The sequence below is a fragment of the Zootoca vivipara genome, chromosome Z (genome assembly GCF_963506605.1).
Source record: "Zootoca vivipara chromosome Z, rZooViv1.1, whole genome shotgun sequence".
Lineage (NCBI taxonomy): Eukaryota > Metazoa > Chordata > Lepidosauria > Squamata > Lacertidae > Zootoca > Zootoca vivipara.
The window spans coordinates 255,001-276,339 of NC_083294.1; the positions used below are offsets into that span (position 1 = coordinate 255,001).

General features: G+C 48.0%; 1 protein-coding gene across 3 annotated transcripts in view; it reads right to left on the reverse strand.

The window, feature by feature from the left end:
* The window catches only part of LOC118078308 (carboxyl-terminal PDZ ligand of neuronal nitric oxide synthase protein-like), a 49,437-nt gene that overhangs the window by 17,647 nt on the left and 10,451 nt on the right, over positions 1–21,339 (reverse strand). For all 3 annotated transcript variants that reach the window (XM_060270607.1, XM_060270606.1, XM_060270608.1), the window contains exons 3-6: positions 19,147–19,239; positions 16,510–16,568; positions 4,461–4,569; positions 4,183–4,324 (exon numbers count right to left, since the gene is read on the reverse strand). In XM_060270607.1, coding sequence (XP_060126590.1) covers positions 4,183–4,324; positions 4,461–4,569; positions 16,510–16,568; positions 19,147–19,239 — 403 coding nt within the window. The remainder of the gene's footprint in view (positions 1–4,182; positions 4,325–4,460; positions 4,570–16,509; positions 16,569–19,146; positions 19,240–21,339) is intronic.

The following is a 21,339-nucleotide window of genomic DNA, read 5'->3' on the forward strand; positions in this document are numbered from 1 at the left end:
GCAACCTGGGAGAGCGTTGCCTTTAAGGGGGCCCCCCGTTTCAACCTCATGCAGGAACTCCTTTCTCAACTCAGCCAAGAGGCGGCAACGTGGTGCTTCCCGCTTCCAGGCACATTTAGACAGGTCAAAACAAAATAAAAAACATTCCTTCCGGGAGCACCTTAGAGACCAACTAAGTTTGTCATTGGAGAAAGATTGTTTTCTGCCGCTCCAGAGAAGCGGACACGGAGCAATGGATTCAAACTACAAGAAAGAAGATTCCACCTCAACATTAGGAAGAACTTCCTGACAGTAAGAGCTGTTCGGCAGTGGGACTTGCTGCCAAGGAGTGTGGTGGAGTCTCCTCCTTTGGAGGTCTTTAAGCAGAGGCTTGACAGGCATATGTCAAGAATGCTTTGATGGTGTGTCCTGCTCGGCAGGGGGTTGGACTGGATGGCCCTTGGGGTCTTTTCCAACTCTATGATTCTATGATTAGGAAGAGCTTCCTGACAGTAAGAGCCGTTCGGCAGTGGGACTTGCTGCCAAGGAGTGTGGTGGAGTCTCCTCCTTTGGAGGTCTTTAAGCAGAGGCTTGACAGCCATATGTCAAGAATGCTTGGATGGTGTTTCCTGCTTGGCAGGGGGTTGGACTGGATGGCCCTTGTGGTCTCTTCCAACTCTACGATTCCATGAGCTTTTGTGTGCATGCATACTTCTTTAGACAGGTGTTGGACTTTACTGGGGCTTCAGCACCAAATAAATGAAGGCTTTTTGTCAATTCGGAGCCCAGCCATGTCCAGCATCAACTGGACAAAGCAGCAGAATTGTCCTATATCAGAATCTATATTATTTCTCTCTCCCCCCCCCCCCACAATCCACATTCGTTTTTATTTTCATTTCCTAATGCATGGAAAGCAATAACAGTAATGAAGCGTGAGAGAAAGGATCAAAGGAACAAAGTCAGGAGGGGGAGGGAAAAAAGGACAGAAACTTACCTTCCAAGTCCCGGACTGCAGAATCCGGGACCGGCAGCCGTGTGACACCGGAAGTTGCGTCGACGTCGCTTTGCCCTTCTATGGGCACCCAAAATGGCCGCCGGCGGCTTCAAAAGGAGCTTCTACACATGACCGGAAGTGCGTCGGCGCCACTTCCGGTGTTGGCGGCGGCCATGGGCGGGGCGACCCCGGAAGTCGTGTCTATGCACTTCCGGTCATGCGTAGAAGCTCCTTTTGAAGCCGGCGGCGGCCATTTTTTGTGCCCATAGAAGGGCAAAACAGAAAAAAAGAATGGCCGCCGGCAGGAGAAAAGAACGGAGAAAAACGGGAGACCAAGTGATACGGGGGACCATAATAAAAATTATTATTATTATTATTATTATTATTATTATTATTATTATTATTAATGTGTTAGATGGTCAGGATGGACGTAAGAGACCAGGGTCCAAATCTAAACCCCCCCCCCATGGCCATGAAGTTCACTCAGTGTGACCTTTGGGGGGCCAACGACTGACTCTCAGCCTAAACTACCTTGCAGGGCTGTTCTGAGGATTTTAGTGAGGAGTGGGGAGAGCAAGGTCCTATGCCACCTTAAGCTCCTTGGAGAAAAAGCTGGGACACCAGTGCGAGAGAGAAGGCGCTTTGAGGATTTGCAACTAAACTCTCTGACAGTAAGAACCAAGAAACGATGCCTTATGAGGAACGGCTTAGGTAGCTGGGTATGTTTAGCCTGGAGAAGAGAAGGTTAAGGGGTGATATGATAGCCATGTTCAAATATATAAAAGGATGTCATATAGAGGAGGGAGAAAGGTTGTTTTCTGCTGCTCCAGAGAAGCGGACACGGAGCAATGGATTCAAACTACAAGAAAGACGATTCCACCTAAACATTAGGAAGAACTTCCTGACAGTCGGAGCTGTTCGGCAGTGGGATTTGCTGCCAAGGAGTGTGGCGGAGTCTCCTTCTTTGGAGGTCTTTAAGCAGAGGCTTGACAGGCATATGTCAAGAATGCTTTGAGGGTGTTTCCTGCTCGGCAGGGGGTTGGACTGGATGGCCCTTGGGGTCCCTTCCGACTCTATGATTCTATGATTTGACAGTGAAATGTTCTCCCTCAGGAGGCTGTGGGCTCTCATTCCGGAGGTTTTGAAGCAGAGGCTGGATGGCCATCGGTCATGGATGCTTTGGCTGAGATTCCTGCATTTTTTTGGGGGGGGGGGGGTTGGAGTGGATGATCCTTATTGATCCTTTCCAATGCTACAATTCTACGATTCTATGCTCCCTACCGCCATACATAAAATTTATGAAATAAGAAAGTCACAGTTATTTAAATAAACAAGCAAAGACCAATCTGGTTTTTTTTGGGGGGGGGGGCGGAATCCATGCTCTCATCTTCTTTTAGGTGCCCCCTTAAGCTTCAAAAACCAAAATAGAAGAAAATTCCTTCAGTAGCACCTTAAAGACCAACTAAGTTTTTATTTTGGTATGAGCTTTCGTGTGCATGCACACTTCTTCAGATACACTTGAAACAGAAGCGTCAGACCCTTATATATATATATATATATATACAGAGGGGGTTGGCGGTGGGGGGGAATGGGTGATGGGCTGATGGGAGTGGTAAACCTGTAGATGGCTGTTAACGACTGCTGATGACTGCAATTGGTCCTCGGGGGGGGGGGGAGCAAGGGCTGAGGCGCTAAAGAAAGCTTGATCATGCATAATGAGATAAGAATCCGATGTCTTTATTCATCCCAGGTGGCTCCGTGGTTTTAAGCTTGGGAATGAGTTCCAATTCAGCAACTTCTCTTTCCAGTCTGTTCCTGAAATTTCTCTGTAATAAATTATGGAGCCACCTGGCGCTAAAGAAAGCTTGATCATACATAGTGAGATAAGAATCTGATGTCTTTATTCATCCCAGGTGGCTCCATAATTTATTACAGAGAAATTTCAGGAACAGACTGGAAAGAGAAGTTGCTGAATTGGAACTCATTCCCAAGCTTAAAACCACGGAGCCACCTGGGATGAATAAAGACATCAGATTCTTATCTCACTATGTATGATCAAGCTTTCTTTAGCGCCTCAGCCCTTGCTCCCCCCCCCCCAGGACCAATTGCAGTCACCAGCAGTCGTTAACAGCCATCTACAGGTTTACCACTCCCATCAGCCCATCACCCATTCCCACCCACCCCCACCACCCTCTGTATATATATATAAGGGTCTGACACTTCTGTTTCCAGTGTATCTGAAGAAGTGTGCATGCACACGAAAGCTCATACCAAAATAAAAACTTAGTTGGTCTTTAAGGCGCTACGGAAGGAATTTTTTTCCTATTTTGCTTCGACTCAGACCGACACGGCTACCTACCTGTAACTTCAAAAAACAGTTAGTGTTTATCCTCCTCTGGGGTTTTCCCTCCACCCGCCCCACAGCCAGCCGGCTAGAAGGGACATCTCCCCTGGAGTTGTTTTCTGCTGCTCCAGAGAAGCGGACACGGAGCAACGGATTCAAACTACAAGAAAGAAGATTCCACCTAAACATTAGGAAGAACTTCCTGACAGTAAGAGCTGTTCGGCAGTGGAATTTGCTGCCAAGGAGTGTGGTGGAGTCTCCTTCTTTGGAGGTCTTGAAGCAGAGGCTTGACAGCCATCTGTCAGGAATGCTTTGATGGTGTTTCCTGCTTGGCAGGGGGTTGGACTGGATGGCCCTTGGGGTCTCTTCCAACTCTATGATTCTATGAACTTCCTGACAGTGAGAGCTGTTCGGCAGTGGAATTTGCTGCCAAGGAGTGTGGCGGAGTCTCCTTCTTTGGAGGTCTTGAAGCAGAGGCTTGACAGCCATCTGTCAGGAATGCTTTGATGGTGTTTCCTGCTTGGCAGGGGGTTGGACTGGATGGCCCTCGGGGTCTCTTCCAACTCTATGATTCTATGATTCTATTTTTTTTCGACCTTTTTTTGCCCATAGGAACGCGTTAATTGAATTTCAATGCCTTCCTATGGGAAACCGCGATTCGCTAGACGAATTTTTCATAAAACGCATTCGTCTAGCGAGGCAACCTCCGCTCGAAAAATCATTTCGTTAAGCGGAAATTTCGTTAAGCAGGGCATTCGTTAAGCGAGGCACTACTGTATTTTAAATTTTAATCTTAAGAAACCAGGCCCCCGACCCCCGAACCCTTTTGAAATGCCCCCGCGGGTCCGACCCGGACCCCCCTCACCTTCCCCCTGGGGGTCGTCCGCAGAATTGTTGCTGGCTCCGTCTGCCTGGCCGTCGGCATCCTGCAGGGCATGTTGGAGGCTCAGCTTGTGGCAGACCTCGAAGGCCTGGCCCACCGTCCGGACCACCCGCATGGCCTGCGTCTGTGAGGGGAGAGAAGACCCACCTTAGCATGAGGAGAGACCGGGCAGCGGGGGGGGGGAGTTAAAGGCAGCAGCGGTGGTGGTGGGGAAGGTCCAGCGGCAAAGGGGGGCCCCACCCCACCCAAGCCAGCCCCACCTTCTTCTTGGATTTGAAGACATTGCACCGGAAAGAGTCGTTGGCACCATCCCTGGCGATGTAGCTGAAGATCTTCAGGTCCTGGGAATCGTGAGAGACGTAGAAAATCCTGCGGAGAGGAGAGAGGAGAGCCCCCCCCCCCGAAATGAACCAGGAGGGGGGGGGAAAGCGTCTCCAAAGTCCTGGGCACGGGGGAATGGTCGCTGGGTAGCTTGGGGGTTGACTTGCTGGGCAGATAGGGTTGCCCGACTCAACATGGGCGTAGGCAGGGGTGGGCAGGAGGGGGCAGCTGCCCCCCCCCTAGAGGCAGGGCCGCGGGCCAGCCTGCCCCGCGGCCCGCCCGGTGCCGTCTCCCTTCTCCCTGGCTGGCTGTGGGGCGGGTGGAGGGAAAGCCAGGGAGAAGGGGGACGTCCCTTCTAGCCGGCTGGCTGTGGGGCGGGCGGAGGGGAAGCCAGCCAAACGCTTTGCGCGGCTCTGGGCCTTTCCCTCCGCCCGCCCCACAGCCAGCCAGGGAGAAGGGACGTCTCCCTTCTCCCTGGCTGGCTGTGGGGCGGGCGGAGGGGAAGCCAGCCAAACGCTTTGCGCGGCTCTGGGCCTTTCCCTCCGCCCGCCCCACAGCCAGCCAGGGAGAAGGGACGTCTCCCTTCTCCCTGGCTGGCTGTGGGGCGGGGCGGGGGGAAAGCCAGCCAAACGCTTTGTGCAGCTCTGGGGCTTTCCCTCCGCCCGCCCCACAGCCAGCCGGCTAGAAGGGACATCTCCCGTCTCCCTAGCTGGCTGTGGGGCGGGCGGGGGGAAAGCCAGGCAACCGCTTTGTGCGGCTCTGGGCCTTTCCCTCCACCCGCCCCACAGCCAGCCGGCTAGAAGGGACATCTCCCATCTCCCTAGCTGGCTGTGGGGCGGGCGGGGGGAAAGCCAGCCAAACGCTTTGCGCGGCTCTGGGGCTTTCCCTCCGCCCGCCCCACAGCCAGCCAGGGAGAAGGGACGTCTCCCTTCTCCCTAGCTGGCTGTGGGGCGGGCGGGGGAAAAGCCAGGCAACCGCTTTGCGCGGCTCTGGGCCTTTCCCTCCGCCCGCCCCACAGCCAGCCAGGGAGAAGGGACGTCTCCCTTCTCCCTGGCTGGCTGTGGGGCGGGCGGGGGGAAAGCCAGCCAAACGCTTTGCGCGGCTCTGGGGCTTTCCCTCCCCCCGCCCCAGCGATCGCAGAGGGGGGGGGAGGGGATCGGAGCAGCCCGATTTCGGGCCGATCCCGGCGCCCTCTCGCCCCTGCTGATCGCGGAGGGGGAGGAGGGCGTCAGAGCGGCCCGGTTTCGGGCCGATCCCGGCACCCCCTCGCCCCTGCCGTTCGAGGAGGGGGGTCGGAGCAGCTGCTCCGATCCCCTCCTCCCCCTCCGCGATCACCGGGGCGGGCAGAGGGGAAGCTGGCAAGGGAGAAGGGAACTTCCCTTGCCCCGCTGTGGCCCCGCCCCCCGCCCCTTGGCCCTGCCCCTTTGCCCCCGACCCTTGCCCCCCCCCAAATTTTCGTCCTGGCTACGCCCCTGCGACTCAAGAGAGGACAGGACCTCTGCGCCTCGAATTTCCCTGCTCTCTTTGGGGTCTGGAAACCTTCGAGAGAAACCAGCAGACCCATTGTCGTGTTCTCTTTTGGGAATTTAATGTAGGAAATCAGGAAATCCTAACCAAGTGGTGGTTGAGAAGGAGGTCTAGAACCAAGACAGACTTTTTCCGCCTGGCTTGAGGGATCCTGATTTCTGAGAATTAAATTCCTTGCTAAATTCCATTTCTCTTTTTTTTTTTTAAATTTTTAAAAACACCTTTATTGATTTATACGAATAAAAACAATACCAAATAGCAAACGTTGCCTTTGAGTAATCCAAGCATATTACCATAACACAATAAAAATGACAAAAAGAGGAAAAAAAGAAAGGAAAGAAGAGGGGGAAAAAGAAGAAAGAAAAAGAAAAAAGGAAGGAGAGAAAAGGAAAAGAAAAGAAAACTAATGTCCAATAAGGTAGGTTACAACTTCCACCGCTTCTTCATACAGTTACGTCCGTGATATATAGCCTGTCTTTTTATAAATAACATAATTATATCACATTAACAATTCGCAAACCATCTAGTTCCGATTCTCGTATCCGGCAAGATCATTCAAGGCACAACCAAATTTTGGTCCCCTTGCCAAATTTCCCCAGGTACTCGTTTAAGCATTCCCATTGCTTTCTGACTTTATTTTTAGGTTTTTGATGAATTATATCCGTTAATTTAGCCAGCTCTAAGTACTCACACACTTTATCGACCCATTGTCCTTTAGATGGAATATTGGTACTCTTCCAATTGCTGGCTATTAACAATCTTGCAGCCGTTGAAGCATACAAGAAAATACTTTTTTTTTCACTCGGTATATTGTTATTCAGAATACCTAATAAATACATTTCTGCTTTTTTTGTAAATGAATTTTTTAGTAATTTTATAATCTCCTCATGGATTACTTCCCAGAAATTTTTTACCATCGGGCATGTCCACCATATGTGAAAAAGGCTACCAGGAGCTGCGTTGCATCTCCAACATTTGTTACTTAGAGATTTATTTATCCTGGCCAGTTTTTCCGGAACCATGTACCACCTATAGTGCATCTTTATGTAATTCTCTCTTAACGTATAACAAGCAGTAAAATTTATATCTTTTGACCAAAATTTTTTCCAATTTTCGTATGGAATTTCGTAGCCTAGATCTTGTTCCCATTTAACTAACCATTTCTCTTTTTTTCCTTCTTCCTGTTCTTTTTCACCTAGCAGCTTATATACTTTGGCTATAATATTATCGTTATTTAGCAATATTTCCTTTTCAAATTTGGTTATTTGGGTATTAATTCCTCGTGTTCTAACATCTTTGTCATATGTAGCTTTCAATTGGAAGAATTCTAGCCAACTTATCCCTAAAGATTTTAACACCTCATATTTTTTTAAGTTGTTAGTCCCTTCCTTGTTTTCAGTCAATTCTCTGTAAGTCGGCCACAATTTTTTCTTGTGACACCTCAGCGTGGCATTTGCCTCTACTGGGGATACCCATCCGGGTAGTTTGTTCATGATTTTATCTTTAGTTCTATCCCATACCTCCCATTTCTCTTGGTGTTGGAATGACGCTTCCAAGCGGGGTTCAAAAGATCAGGCATCTGTGCCTGTTTGTTTTCTAGCTAAATTAAAAAATTCCTTCAGCAGCACCTTAAAGACCAACTAAGTTTTTATTTTGGTATAGCTGCCATTTTTTCCTAGCTGCCATTGCCATTTGGTGTTTGTAAGGGACAAAAGGTCAATTGCAAATCCTCCTTCCTGCTTGCCTTTGGAAACCTGTGAAATCTGTTTTTTTACCACGACGGTGCTAATCTCTACGAGAATTCCTGGCCCTTTTCCTGTCCTTAGAAGTAATAATAATAGTAATAATAATAATAATAATAATAATTTATTATTTATACCCCGCCCATCTGGCCGGGTTCCCCCAGCCACTCTGGGCGGCTTCCAACAAAACAGAAATTCTAAAATACAGAAATCCATCAAACATTAAAATACAGAAATCCATTATCTGAAGAAGTGTGCATGCACACGAAAGCTCATACCAAAATAAAAACTTAGTTGGTCTTTAAGGTGCTACTGAAGGAATTTTTTTTATTTTACTAGAAATCCATTAGTCTTTTGAAGTCCAGGAAGTCTTTTTAGCATCTTGGTGTTGGTTCCAGATCTTCCCAACAGTATCAGATTCAAGGTGGGAGGAAACCTGGGGTTTTTTTTTTAGAACTTAGGATGAATTCTATTGGATGATTTGAATCTTTGTAACCTTTGGATCATCCAATAGAATTCAACAACCTCAGATATGCAGATGACACAACCTCGATGGCAGAAAGCGAGGAGGAATTAAAGAACCTTTGAAGGAGGGTGAAAGAGGAGAGCGCAAAAGGTGGTCTGAAGCTCAACATCCAAAAAACCAAGATCATGGCCACTGGTCCCATCACGTCCTGGCAAATGGAAGGGGAAGAAATGGAGGCAGGGAGAGATTTGACTTTCTTGGGCTCCTTGATCACTGCAGATGGTGACAGCAGTCACGAAAATAAAAGACGCCTGCTTCTTGGGAGAAAAGCAATGACAAATCTAGACAGCATCTTAAAAAGCAGAGACATCACCTTGCCGACAAAGGTCCGTATAGTTCAAGCTCTGGTTTTCCCAGTAGTGATGTATGGAAGTGAGAGCTGGACCATAAAGAAGGCTGATCGCCGAAGAATTGATGCTTTTGAATTATGGTGCTGGAGGAGACTCTTGAGAGTCCCATGGACTGCAAGAAGATCAAACCTCTCCATTCTTAAGGAAATCAGCCCTGAGTGCTCCCTGGAAGGACAGATCGTGAAGCTGAGGCTCCAAGACTTTGGCCACCTCATGAGAAGAGAAGAATCCTTGGAAAAGACCCTGATGTTGGGAAAGATGGAGGGCACTAGGAGAAGGGGACTCCCTGGAAAAGACCCTGATGTTGGGAAGGATGGGGGGGCACAAGGAGAAGGGGACTCCCTGGAAAAGACCCTGATGTTGGGAAAGATGGAGGGCACAAGGAGAAGGGGACTCCCTGGAAAAGACCCTGATGTTGGGAAAGATGGAGGGCACTAGGAGAAGGGGACTCCCTGGAAAAGAGCCTGATGTTGGGAAAGATGGAGGGCACAAGGAGAAGGGGACTCCCTGGAAAAGACCCTGATGTTGGGAAAGATGGAGGGCACTAGGAGAAGGGGACTCCCTGGAAAAGACCCTGATGTTGGGAAAGATGGAGGGCAGAAGGAGAAGGGGACTCCCTGGAAAAGACCCTGATGTTGGGAAAGATGGAGGGCACAAGGAGAAGGGGACTCCCTGGAAAAGACCCTGATGTTGGGAAAGATGGAGGGCACAAGGAGAAGGGGACTCCCTGGAAAAGACCCTGACGTTGGGAAAGATGGAGGGCACAAGGAGAAGGGGACTCCCTGGAAAAGACCCTGACGTTGGGAAAGATGGAGGGCACAAGGAGAAGGGGACTCCCTGGAAAAGAGCCTGATGTTGGGAAAGATGGAGGGCACTAGGAGAAGGGGACTCCCTGGAAAAGACCCTGATGTTGGGAAAGATGGAGGGCACAAGGAGAAGGGGACTCCCTGGAAAAGACCTTGATGTTGGGGAAGATGGGGGGCACAAGGAGAAGGGGACTCCCTGGAAAAGACCCTGATGTTGGGAAAGATGGGGGGGCACAAGGAGAAGGGGACTCCCTGGAAAAGACCCTGATGCTGGGAAAGATGGAGGGCACAAGGAGAAGGGGACTCCCTGGAAAAGACCCTGATGTTGGGAAAGATGGAGGGCACTAGGAGAAGGGGACTCCCTGGAAAAGACCCTGACGTTGGGAAAGATGGAGGGCAGAAGGAGAAGGGGACTCCCTGGAAAAGACCCTGATGTTGGGAAAGATGGAGGGCACAAGGAGAAGGGGACTCCCTGGAAAAGACCCTGATGTTGGGAAAGATGGAGGGCGCAAGGAGAAGGGGACTCCCTGGAAAAGACCCTGATGTTGGGAAAGATGGAGGGCACAAGGAGAAGGGGACTCCCTGGAAAAGACCCTGACGTTGGGAAAGATGGAGGGCACAAGGAGAAGGGGACTCCCTGGAAAAGACCCTGACGTTGGGAAAGATGGAGGGCACAAGGAGAAGGGGACTCCCTGGAAAAGACCCTGACGTTGGGAAAGATGGGGGGCACAAGGAGAAGGGGACTCCCTGGAAAAGACCCTGATGTTGGGAAAGATGGAGGGCACAAGGAGAAGGGGACTCCCTGGAAAAGACCCTGACGTTGGGAAAGATGGGGGGCACAAGGAGAAGGGGACTCCCTGGAAAAGAGCCTGATGTTGGGAAAGATGGAGGGCACTAGGAGAAGGGGACTCCCTGGAAAAGACCCTGATGTTGGGAAAGATGGAGGGCACAAGGAGAAGGGGACTCCCTGGAAAAGACCTTGATGTTGGGGAAGATGGGGGGCACAAGGAGAAGGGGACTCCCTGGAAAAGACCCTGATGTTGGGAAAGATGGGGGGGCACAAGGAGAAGGGGACTCCCTGGAAAAGACCCTGATGCTGGGAAAGATGGAGGGCACAAGGAGAAGGGGACTCCCTGGAAAAGACCCTAATGTTGGGAAAGATGGAGGGCACAAGGAGAAGGGGACTCCCTGGAAAAGACCCTGATGTTGGGAAAGATGGAGGGCACAAGGAGAAGGGGACTCCCTGGAAAAGACCCTGAGGTTGGGAAAGATGGAGGGCACAAGGAGAAGGGGACTCCCTGGAAAAGAGCCTGATGTTGGGAAAGATGGAGGGCACTAGGAGAAGGGGATTCCCCGGAGGAGACCCTGATGTTGGGAAAGATGGAGGGCACAAGGAGAAGGGGACTCCCTGGAAAAGACCCTGATTTTGGGAAAGATGGAGGGCACAAGGAGAAGGGGACTCCCTGGAAAAGACCCTGATGTTGGGAAAGATGGAGGGCACAAGGAGAAGGGGACTCCCTGGAAAAGACCCTGATGTTGGGAAAGATGGGGGTCACTAGGAGAAGGGGACTCCCTGGAAAAGACCCTGAGGTTGGGAAAGATGGAGGGCACAAGGAGAAGGGGACTCCCTGGAAAAGACCCTGATGTTGGGAAGGATGGGGGGCACAAGGAGAAGGGGACTCCCTGGAAAAGACCCTGATGTTGGGAAAGATGGAGGGCACAAGGAGAAGGGGACTCCCTGGAAAAGACCCTGATGTTGGGAAAGATGGAGGGCGCAAGGAGAAGGGGACTCCCTGGAAAAGACCCTGATGTTGGGAAAGATGGAGGGCACAAGGAGAAGGGGACTCCCTGGAAAAGACCCTGATGTTGGGAAAGATGGAGGGCGCAAGGAGAAGGGGACTCCCTGGAAAAGACCCTGATGTTGGGAAAGATGGAGGGCACTAGGAGAAGGGGACTCCCTGGAAAAGACCCTGATGCTGGGAAAGATGGAGGGCACAAGGAGAAGGGGACTCCCTGGAAAAGACCCTGATGTTGGGAAAGATGGAGGGCACTAGGAGAAGGGGACTCCCTGGAAAAGACCCTGAGGTTGGGAAAGATGGAGGGCAGAAGGAGAAGGGGACTCCCTGGAAAAGACCCTGATGTTGGGAAGGATGGGGGGCACAAGGAGAAGGGGACTCCCTGGAAAAGACCCTGATGTTGGGAAAGATGGAGGGCACTAGGAGAAGGGGACTCCCTGGAAAAGACCCTGATGTTGGGAAGGATGGGGGGCACAAGGAGAAGGGGACTCCCTGGAAAAGACCCTGAGGTTGGGAAAGATGGAGGGCACAAGGAGAAGGGGACTCCCTGGAAAAGACCCTGATGTTGGGAAAGATGGAGGGCACAAGGAGAAGGGGACTCCCTGGAAAAGACTCTGAGGTTGGGAAAGATGGAGGGCACTAGGAGAAGGGGACTCCCTGGAAAAGCCCCTGATGTTGGGAAAGATTGAGGGCACTAGGAGAAGGGGAGGACAGAGGACGAGATGGTTGGACCGTGTTCTCGAAGCTACGAACATGAGTTTGACCCAACTGCGGGAGGCAGTGCAAGACAGGAGTGCCTGGCGTGCGCCGGTCCAGGGGGTCACGAAGAGTCGGACACGACTAAACGACTCAACAACGACAACCTTTCGATATTGTAATAAAAAGATCTGGCGAAGGGAAAGGGAGACGCACTTTCCCTCCCAGAGATTTGCTGGTTGAATCTCCGTCTCCTTTGTTTTATTTCCACGGGGTTTTGCCACAACCCATTACTTGGAAATGACGAAACAAAAGGGTCTGCTGGTTTCCTCTTGAAGGTTTCCAGACTCCAAAGAGAGCCGGGCAACTAAAGGCACAGAAGTCCTGTCCTCTCTTGAGTCGGCCAACCCTATGGACAGATTGCCCTTCAGAAATGGGGCTGCACTTTAGATTTTAAGACTGTATTTTAATCTGTACTTTAATGAATTGTTTTTATGCTTTATTGGAATTCTGTTGGCGTCAGCCGCCCGGAGCCCGTTTTTTGACTGGGGAGGGCGGGGTATAAATAAAATTTTATGATGATGATGATTATTATTATTATTATTTTATGATTATGATTATGATTATGATTATTATTTGCTCCAATGAGGGGGAAGCAATTACCAGCTTAGGGGATTGAGCCGCCTGGACCAAGTTAGCAGCTTTGCCAATCTGGTGGCGCAGTCATAGAATCTGAAGAAGTGCGCATGCACACGAAAGCTCATACCAAAATAAAAACTTAGTTGCTCTTTAAGGTGCTACTGAAGGAATTTTTTTTATAGAATCGTAGAGTTGGAAGAGACCACAAGGGCCATCCAGTCCAACCCCCTGCCAAGCAGGAAACACCATCCAAGCATTCCCGACAGATGGCTGTCAAGCCTCTGCTTCAAGACCTCCCAAGAAGGAGACTCCACCCCACTCCTTGGCAGCCAATTCCACTGCCGAACAGCTCTTACTGTCAGGAAGTTCTTCCTAATGTTGAGGTGGAATCCTCTTTCTTGTAGCTTGAATCCGTTGCTCCGTGTCCGCTTTTCTGGAGCAGCAGAAAACAACCTTTCTCCCTCCTTTATATGACATACTTTGATATATTTGAACATGGTTATCATATCACCCCTTAACCTTCTCTCCTCCAGGCTAAACATACGCAGCTCCCTAAGCCGTTCCTCATAAGGCATCGTTTCCAGGCCTTTGACCATTTTGGTTGCCCTCTTCTGGACACGTTCCAGCTTGTCAGGATCCTTCTTGAACTGTGGTGCCCAGAACTGGACACAGTACTCCAGGTGAGGTCTGACCAGAGCAGAATACAGTGGTCCTATTACTTCCCTTGATCTAGATGCTATACTCCTCTTGATGCAGCCCAGAATTGCATTGGCTTTTTGAGCTGCTGCATCACACTGCTGACTCATGTCAAGTTTGTGGTCAACCAAAACTCCTAGATCCTTTTCACATGTACTGCTCTCAAGCCAGGTGTCTCCCATCCTGTATTTGTGCCTTTCCTTTTTTTTGTTCCCAAGTGTAGTACTTTACATTTCTCCTTGTTAAAATTCACCTTGTTAAAATTCACCTTGTTAAAATTCATCTTGTTCGCCTGTCCTGAGTTTATTATTATTATTATTATTATTATTATTATTATTATTATTATTATTATTATTTGCTCCAATGAGGGGGAAGCAATTACCAGCTTAGGGGATTGAGCCACTTGGACCAAGTTAGCAGCTTTGCCAATCTGGTGGCGCAGTCATAGAATCTGAAGAAGTGCGCATGCACACGAAAGCTCATACCAAAATAAAAACGTAGTTGGTCTTTAAGGTGCTACTGAAGGAATTTTTTTTATAGAATCCTAGAGTTGGAAGAGACCCCAAGGGCCATCCAGTCCAACCCCCTGCCAAGCAGGAAACACCATCCAAGCATTCCCGACAGATGGCTGTCAAGCCTCTGCTTAAAGACCTCCTTAAAGAAGGAGACTCCACCACACTCCTTGGCAGCAAATCCCACTGCCGAACAGCTCTTACTGTCAGGAAGTTCTTCCTAATGTTGAGGTGGAATTTTCTTTCTTGTAGTTTGAATCCATTGCTCCGTGTCCGCTTCTCTGGAGCAGCAGAAAACAACCTTTCTCCCTCCTTTATATGACATCCTTTGATATATTTGAACATGGTTATCATATCACCCCTTCACCTTCTCTTCTCCAGGCTAAACATACCCAGCTCCCTAAGCCGTTCCTCATAAGGCATCGTTTCCAGGGCTTTGACCATTTTGGTTGCCCTCTTCTGGACACGTTCCAGCTGGTCAGTATCCTTCTTGAACTGTGGTGGCCAGAACTGGACACAGTACTCCAGGTGAGGTCTGACCAGGAGACACAGAGAGGGCAGCTGGAACGGAGGCCGGGTGGGCATTCCCTCTTGAGGAGGACAGCAGGACCCATGGGAGCCCAATGGGCAACTGAAGGGAGCTCAGCCACTAGTGACCCTCTTTTAGCCCACCAAAGGGCCAGGGGTCAACCTGGAAGAATAGGGCAGCTTTTCATAGAGGTTGTGCTTTTATTTCTCACTGCCACCAGTCTAAATGAAAGCCTGGCTCCTTTAAGACAGCGTTTCTCAACCGCTGTTCCGCGGCACACTAGTGCGCCGCGACGTGCGGCGGCGAGAAGGGCGATTTGCATTGTCGCGTCCCTGGCGGCCGCCAATGACCGGCGCTGACCCGCCGGAAAGCAATATTTCTCCTCCTCTTTCCCAAAGCTCAGTGCAAGCGAGCCTGGCGGCCGTCAATAAACAACACTAAGCCGCCGGAAAGCAATATTTGGCGAGTGTTTCTTACAGTCCTAATTATAATATAGGGCGGCACCATTTAAACTTTTTTAATGGTGGTGTGCCTCGTGATTTTTTTCCACGGAACAAGCGTGCCGCGGCCCCCAAAAGGTTGAGAAACACTGAAATAGGGAATCAGTCACATAATGGACAAGCCTTTGTGTGTTTTTTGTGTGTGTTTTTTTTTTGCTTTTTTCAGATAATCCCATAGCTGCCAAGTTTTCCCTTTTCTCGCGAGGAAGCCTATTCAGCATAAGGGAAAATCCCTTAAAAAAAGGGATAACTTGGCAGCTATGGATAATCCTCTCTTTTAAAAAAACCTGCCGCCCAGTTAGTTGGCAGCACCTTTAAAAATAATAATCTGTTTGATTAAACTTGGCAGCCTTGTTAAATAGCAAATAAGGGGGAGCCACCTGGCCTTTCAGTCCCAGGTAGTAAAATATATTTGGCAGGGGGTTGGACTGGATGGCCCTTGTGGTCTCTTCCAACTCTATGATTCTATGATTCTATGATTAGGAAGAACTTCCTGACAGTAAGAGCTGTTCGACAGTGGAATTTGCTGCCAAGTATGTGGTGGAGTCTCCTTCTTTGGAGGTCTTTAAGCAGAGCCTTGACAGGCATATGTCAGGAATGCTTTGATGGTGTTTCCTGCTTGGCAGGGGGTTGGACTGGATGGCCCTTGTGGTCTCTTCCAACTCTATGATTCTATGATTCTATATTGGGCTCACCACATGATCCAGCTACATAGAATTGAAGATTTGGAAGGGGCATGAAGAGTTTCTATTATTTTTTAAAGGGCTTGTGACTTCCATATGGCTGGTGTGGGTGTGTGGTAAACATAGCTGCCAAGTTTTCCCTTTTCTCGCGAGGAAGCCTATTCAGCATAAGGGAAAATCCCTTAAAATAAGGGATAACTTGGCAGCTATGCCAGTGGTAAAGCAAGAAATACTTCGATGCCCTGTCAGGAAAACTAGGAATATTGTGGTGCAGAGACCAGCCTCTTCCAACCAGGTGCCCCCCCCCCCATATACACTGGAACCTCGGTTTATGAATTTTCGGTTTATGAACGCCGCAGACCCATCTGGAACGGATTAATTCACTTTCCATTACTTTTAATGGGAAAGTTCGCTTCAGTTTATGAACGTTTCAGTTTATGAACAGACTTCCGGAACCAATTACACCCATGTTTCAGTTTATGAACGCTTCAGTTTAAGTACTCCGCGGACCCGTCTGGAACGGATTAATCCACTTTCCATTACTTTCAATGGGAAAGTTCGCTTCAGTTTATGAACGGTTACTCCGCGGACCGTCTGGAGCGGATTAATCCACTTTCCATTACTTTCAATGGGAAAGTTCGCTTCAGTTTATGAACGCTTCAGTTTATGAACAGACTTCCGGAACCAATTGTGTTCATAAACCGAGGTACCACTGTATTGGACCTTCAGTCGCAAAAACGATGGAGCTCACAGGTGGATAAGACCTTTTATTTTTAATAAACCTTATTTCTTTGCAAAGGGCATAGCTGCCAAGTTATCCCTTATTTTAAGGGATAACCCCTTATGCTGAATAGGCTTCCTCGCGAGAAAAGGGAAAACTTGGCAGCTATGGCAAAGGGAATACTTGAAGGCGTTGATACTATACTACACCTTTGGAGCGGCGCCGGATCTTTGTGGGCATGCGGGGAGAATCCGCAACAACCTACCTGTAAACAGGATCCTGCATGACCACCATCTTCCCCTCGTCCCAGGCCCACTCCTTTCTCTGCAGACAGGAACAAAAAATTAGTATAGCTAAAGAGGATGTTGGCTCATTCTACCATATGTGGTGGACATGCCCTAAGATAAAAAGGCTTCTGGGAAATGATTTATAACGAAATGAAAAAGATTTATAAAAATACATTTTTGAAGAAACCGGAAGCCTTTCTACTTGGAATAGTAGGGGAAGAAATTCCCAAAGACGATGTTACTTTGTTCATGTACGCCACCACAGCTGCTAGGATTTGAATAGCAAAATATTGGGAAAAAAGAGGAATTGCCCTCGTTACAGGAATGGCAAATGAAAATGCTGGACTATATGGAACTGGCAGAATTGGCAGGAAGACTCCGGGACCAAACAAGTGACAAAGAATGGAGGAGGTTTAAAAGATATATAGGGAAAGTATTTGATAATTAGGACTCTGAATATCCAGGGAAATGAAGAAGTTAAGGCAATAGGGAGAAAATATGAGGTTAAAAGTAGTAAATTTTGGTGGATGGTAGAAAGATGAAAATAAGAAGAGTTAAAGGGATTATGCGATGGGTAAGAAAGATGAAATAGAAACTGCTACAGATGTATATAAAAAAGGAAAATCAGATAGTGGGGAATTGGGGAAGCCAAAAGACAATGAATATAAAAATGGATTGAAGATGATATGTTTTTGTTTTGTTCTGTTTGATGTTGATGTATTTTTGTATTTTTGTATTTTTGTATTTCTATGTATTTGTATTTTTATCTGTGTTTTATAAAACAATTAATAAATATATATATATATAAAAAATTAGTATAGCTCTCTCCTCCTCCTCCTCCGTGAATTTGCCTAGTGCCCTTTTAATGCCGTCTAAGTTGGTGGCCGTCTCTGCCTCCTGTGGAAGTGAGTTCCACAGTTTAACTATGTCGTTTAATTTCGCCTGTCCTGAATCCTCCAGCATTCAGAATCCCCGGAGGACCCCCTTAGTTTCTAGAACTAGGAGAGAGGGAAAGGGAGGTCCGTCTACTTCTTCAACCTCATGCGTGATTTTTCAACAACATTCACACTCTCCCCTCACCTTCTTTCCAAAGCAAGAAGTCTCAAATGAATCATAGAGTTGGAAGAGACCCCGAGGGCCATCCAGTCCAACCCCCTGCCAAGCAGGAAACACCATCCAAGCATTCTTGACATATGCCTGTCAAGCCTCTGCTTAAAGACCTCCAAAGGAGGAGACTCCACCACACTCCTTGGTAGCAAATCCCACTGCCGAACAGCTCTTACTGTCAGGAAGTCCGTCCTAATCATAGAATCCTAGAGTTGGAAGAGACCACAAGGGCCATCCAGTCCAACCCCCTGCCAAGCAGGAAACACCATCCAAGCATTCTTGACATATGCCTGTCGAGCCTCTGCTTAAAGACCTCCAAAGGAGGAGACTCCACCACACTCCTTGGTAGCAAATCCCACTGCCGAACAGCTCTTACTGTCAGGAAGTTCGTCCTAATCATAGAATCCTAGAGTTGGAAGAGACCACAAGGGCCATCCAGTCCAACCCCCTGCCAAGCAGGAAACACCATCAAAGCATTCTTGACATATGCCTGTCAAGCCTCTGCTTAAAGACCTCCAAGGAAGGAGACTCCACCACACTCCTTGGCAGCAAATCCCACTGCCGAACAGCTCTTACTGTCAGGAAGTTCTTCCTAATGTTGAGGTGGCATCTTCTTTCTTGTAGTTTGAATCCATTGCTCCGTGTCCGCTTCTCTGGAGCAGCAGAAAACAACCTTTCTCCCTCCTCTATATGACATCCTTTTATATATTTGAACATGGTTATCATATCACCCCTTAACCTTCTCTCCTCCAGGCTAAACATACCCAGCTCCCTAAACCGTTCCTCATGAGGCATCGTTTCCAGGCCTTTGACCATTTTGGTTGCCCTCTTCTGGACACGTTCCAGCTGGTCAGTATCCTTCTTGAACTGTGGTGCCCAGAACTGGACACAGTACTCCAGGTGAGGTCTGACCAGAGCGGAATACAGTGGTACTATTACTTCCCTTGATCTAGATGCTATACTCCTATTGATGCAGCCCAGAATTGCATTGGCTTTTTGAGCTGCTGCATCACACTGTTGACTCATGTCAAGTTTGTGGTCTACCAAGACTCCTAGATCCTTTTCACATGTACTGCTCTCAAGCCAGGTGTCCCCCATCCTGTATTTGTGCCTTTCATTTTTTTTTTTTGCCCTTACATTTCTCCTTGTTAAAATTCATCTTGTTTGCTTTGGCCCAGTTGTCTAATCTGCTAAGGTCATTTTGAAGCGGGATCCTGTCCTCTGGGGTATTGGCCACCCCTCCCCATTTGGTGTCGTCTGCAAACTTGCTCAGGATGCCCTCAAGCCCATCATCCGAGTCATTGATAAAGATGTTGAAGAAGACTGGGCCCAAGACAGAACCCTGTGGCTCTTCCCACTAGTCACTACTCTCCAGGATGTTGCTAAGGGAGTTTGCCCTCCATCCCCCTTGATCATTTTTTTGGCAGGATGAGTGGGTGGGTGGGGGGCCCTTTCCCTGCCCCCTCCCAGCTCTACCAGCATGACTCGCCTAGGCCCCCACTCCTCACCTTCTGCTTCTTGCGCAAGATCACCTTCACTCCGTCCACCGAGATAATGATGTTGACCTTCTTCTTTTTGATGTTCTTGGCCTTAAATTCATACTGCGGGGAGGAAGAGGGCAGAGAGACGCATTAGGAGGGCCAGTTGCCATCCAGCTTGGCCCCAAGGCTTTGCACACCACACCTTTCCAAAGGGGGGGAGGGGAAGGCCATGGATAAAAATAGGGCAGCTGTCTATCAGCTCCATCTGGTACGCAGGATGAGACCCTACCTGCCTGCAGACTGTCTCGCCAGAGTGGTGCATGCTCTGGTTATCTCCCGCTTGGACTACTGCAATGCGCTCTACGTGGGGCTACCCTTGAAGGCGACCCGGAAACTACAACTAATCCAGAATGCGGCCGCTAGACTGGGGACTGGGAGCGGCCGCCGGGACCACATCACGCCGGTCTTGAAAGATGTACATTGGCTCCCAGCAGGGTGGATAAAAATCAATGATTTTTTTTAAAAAAAATAAAAAAAATCGGATTTTTTTTTAAATTTAAATCGGATTTTTTTGATTTAAATCGATTTTTTGATTTAAATTGGGGTGTTTTTTTTAAATAAAATGCTTTTTGAGGAAAATATACTACCATCCAAAGGTTATTCCAAAGGTTGTTCCAAAGGTTATGAGGTGTGCCCCCCCCCAAACAGTGAAGGGCAGGTGGCAGGGTGGATAAAAATCAATGATTTTAAAAAAATCATCAAAAAAATCGGATTTTTTAAATTTAAATCGGATTTTTTTGGATTTAAATCGGATTTTTTTTTATTTAAATCGGATTTTTTTAAATAAAATGCTTTTCGAGGAAAATATATTACCATCCAAAGGTTATTCCATCGTGAAATAAAGATTAGGTTTTTTTTAATTATGTAGAATAAGGTTGTATATGTTTAATTTTGGGGGGGGTAAATAAATTCCATTAATCCATTCACAATGTCACGCTCTTCCAGAGGTTTTTGTAAGATTATTGGGCAGTTTCTCTGCCTACAAGATATTATCACGGATGCTTGGTTTACTTTTGAGGTTCTCAAAACTGCATTTGACTCAGCAGAGATCACATTCCTCTTCTTCACAGCAAAAATGTTATAACATGAACAGAGTTGAGAAAAAGACCTTAATCCTATTGTTCTACAAACCTATGAATACAGAATCAACCCCTTCAGTGCTAAGTTTCAAGAAGTTCAGTGAATAGAATAGAAACAATATTTTTCTGATTGTTTGGAGTGGACAGTATTTAGGTTTTCATGTGTAGGCTGGGCTGACAGTCTAAGTTTCTTAAAAGATATATATTTTGTTTTTGTTTAGCCAAATTAGTTAACAAACATGGATGTTTGTTTAAGCAAATAACATATGCTGTAATGTTATTGTTTCAGTTGAATAAATCTATTTAAATTGTTATTATTAAGGTAAAGATTATTTTTCTCCTTCCTAAGTACAACAGTAAAGTTGTCCAAATATAAATGATTAACCCATTAAACTGGGGATACAAAACTAATATGAAAAGTTGTTATTCTAAAAATCTTCATCTACTTGCATATTAAAGCTATACCAGCAAGAATTAGTCTTTATGTAGAAAACTATGATTTAAATCAAGCCTTACTGACCTCGTGATTTAAATCGTGATTTAAATCGTGATTTAAATCAGTTTGATTTAAATCAAATCCACCCTGCAAGCGGGAGAGGGATCCGAGCACAATTCAAAGTGTTGGCGCTGACCTTGAAAGCCCTAAACGGCCTCGGTCCAGTATACCTGAAGGAGCGTCTCCACCCCCATCGTTAAAGACCTCCAAAGAAGGAGACTCCACCACACTCCTCGGCAGCAAATCCCACTGCCGAACAGCTCTTACTGTCAGGAAGTACTGAAGGAGCGTCTCCACCCCCATCGTTCCGCCCGGACACTGAGGTCCAGCGCCGAGGGCCTTCTGGCGGTTCCCTCGTTGCGAGAAGCCAAGTTGCGGGGAACCAGGCGGAGGGCCTTCTCGGTGGTGGCGCCCGCCCTGTGGAACGCCCTCCCACCAGAGGTCAAAGAGGAAAACAACTACCAGACTTTTAGGAGGCATCTGAAGGCAGCCCTGTTCAGGGAGGCTTTTAATGTTGAATAGATTATTGTGTTTTATTCTTCTGTTGGAAGCCGACCAGAGTGGCTGGGGAGACCCGGCCAGATG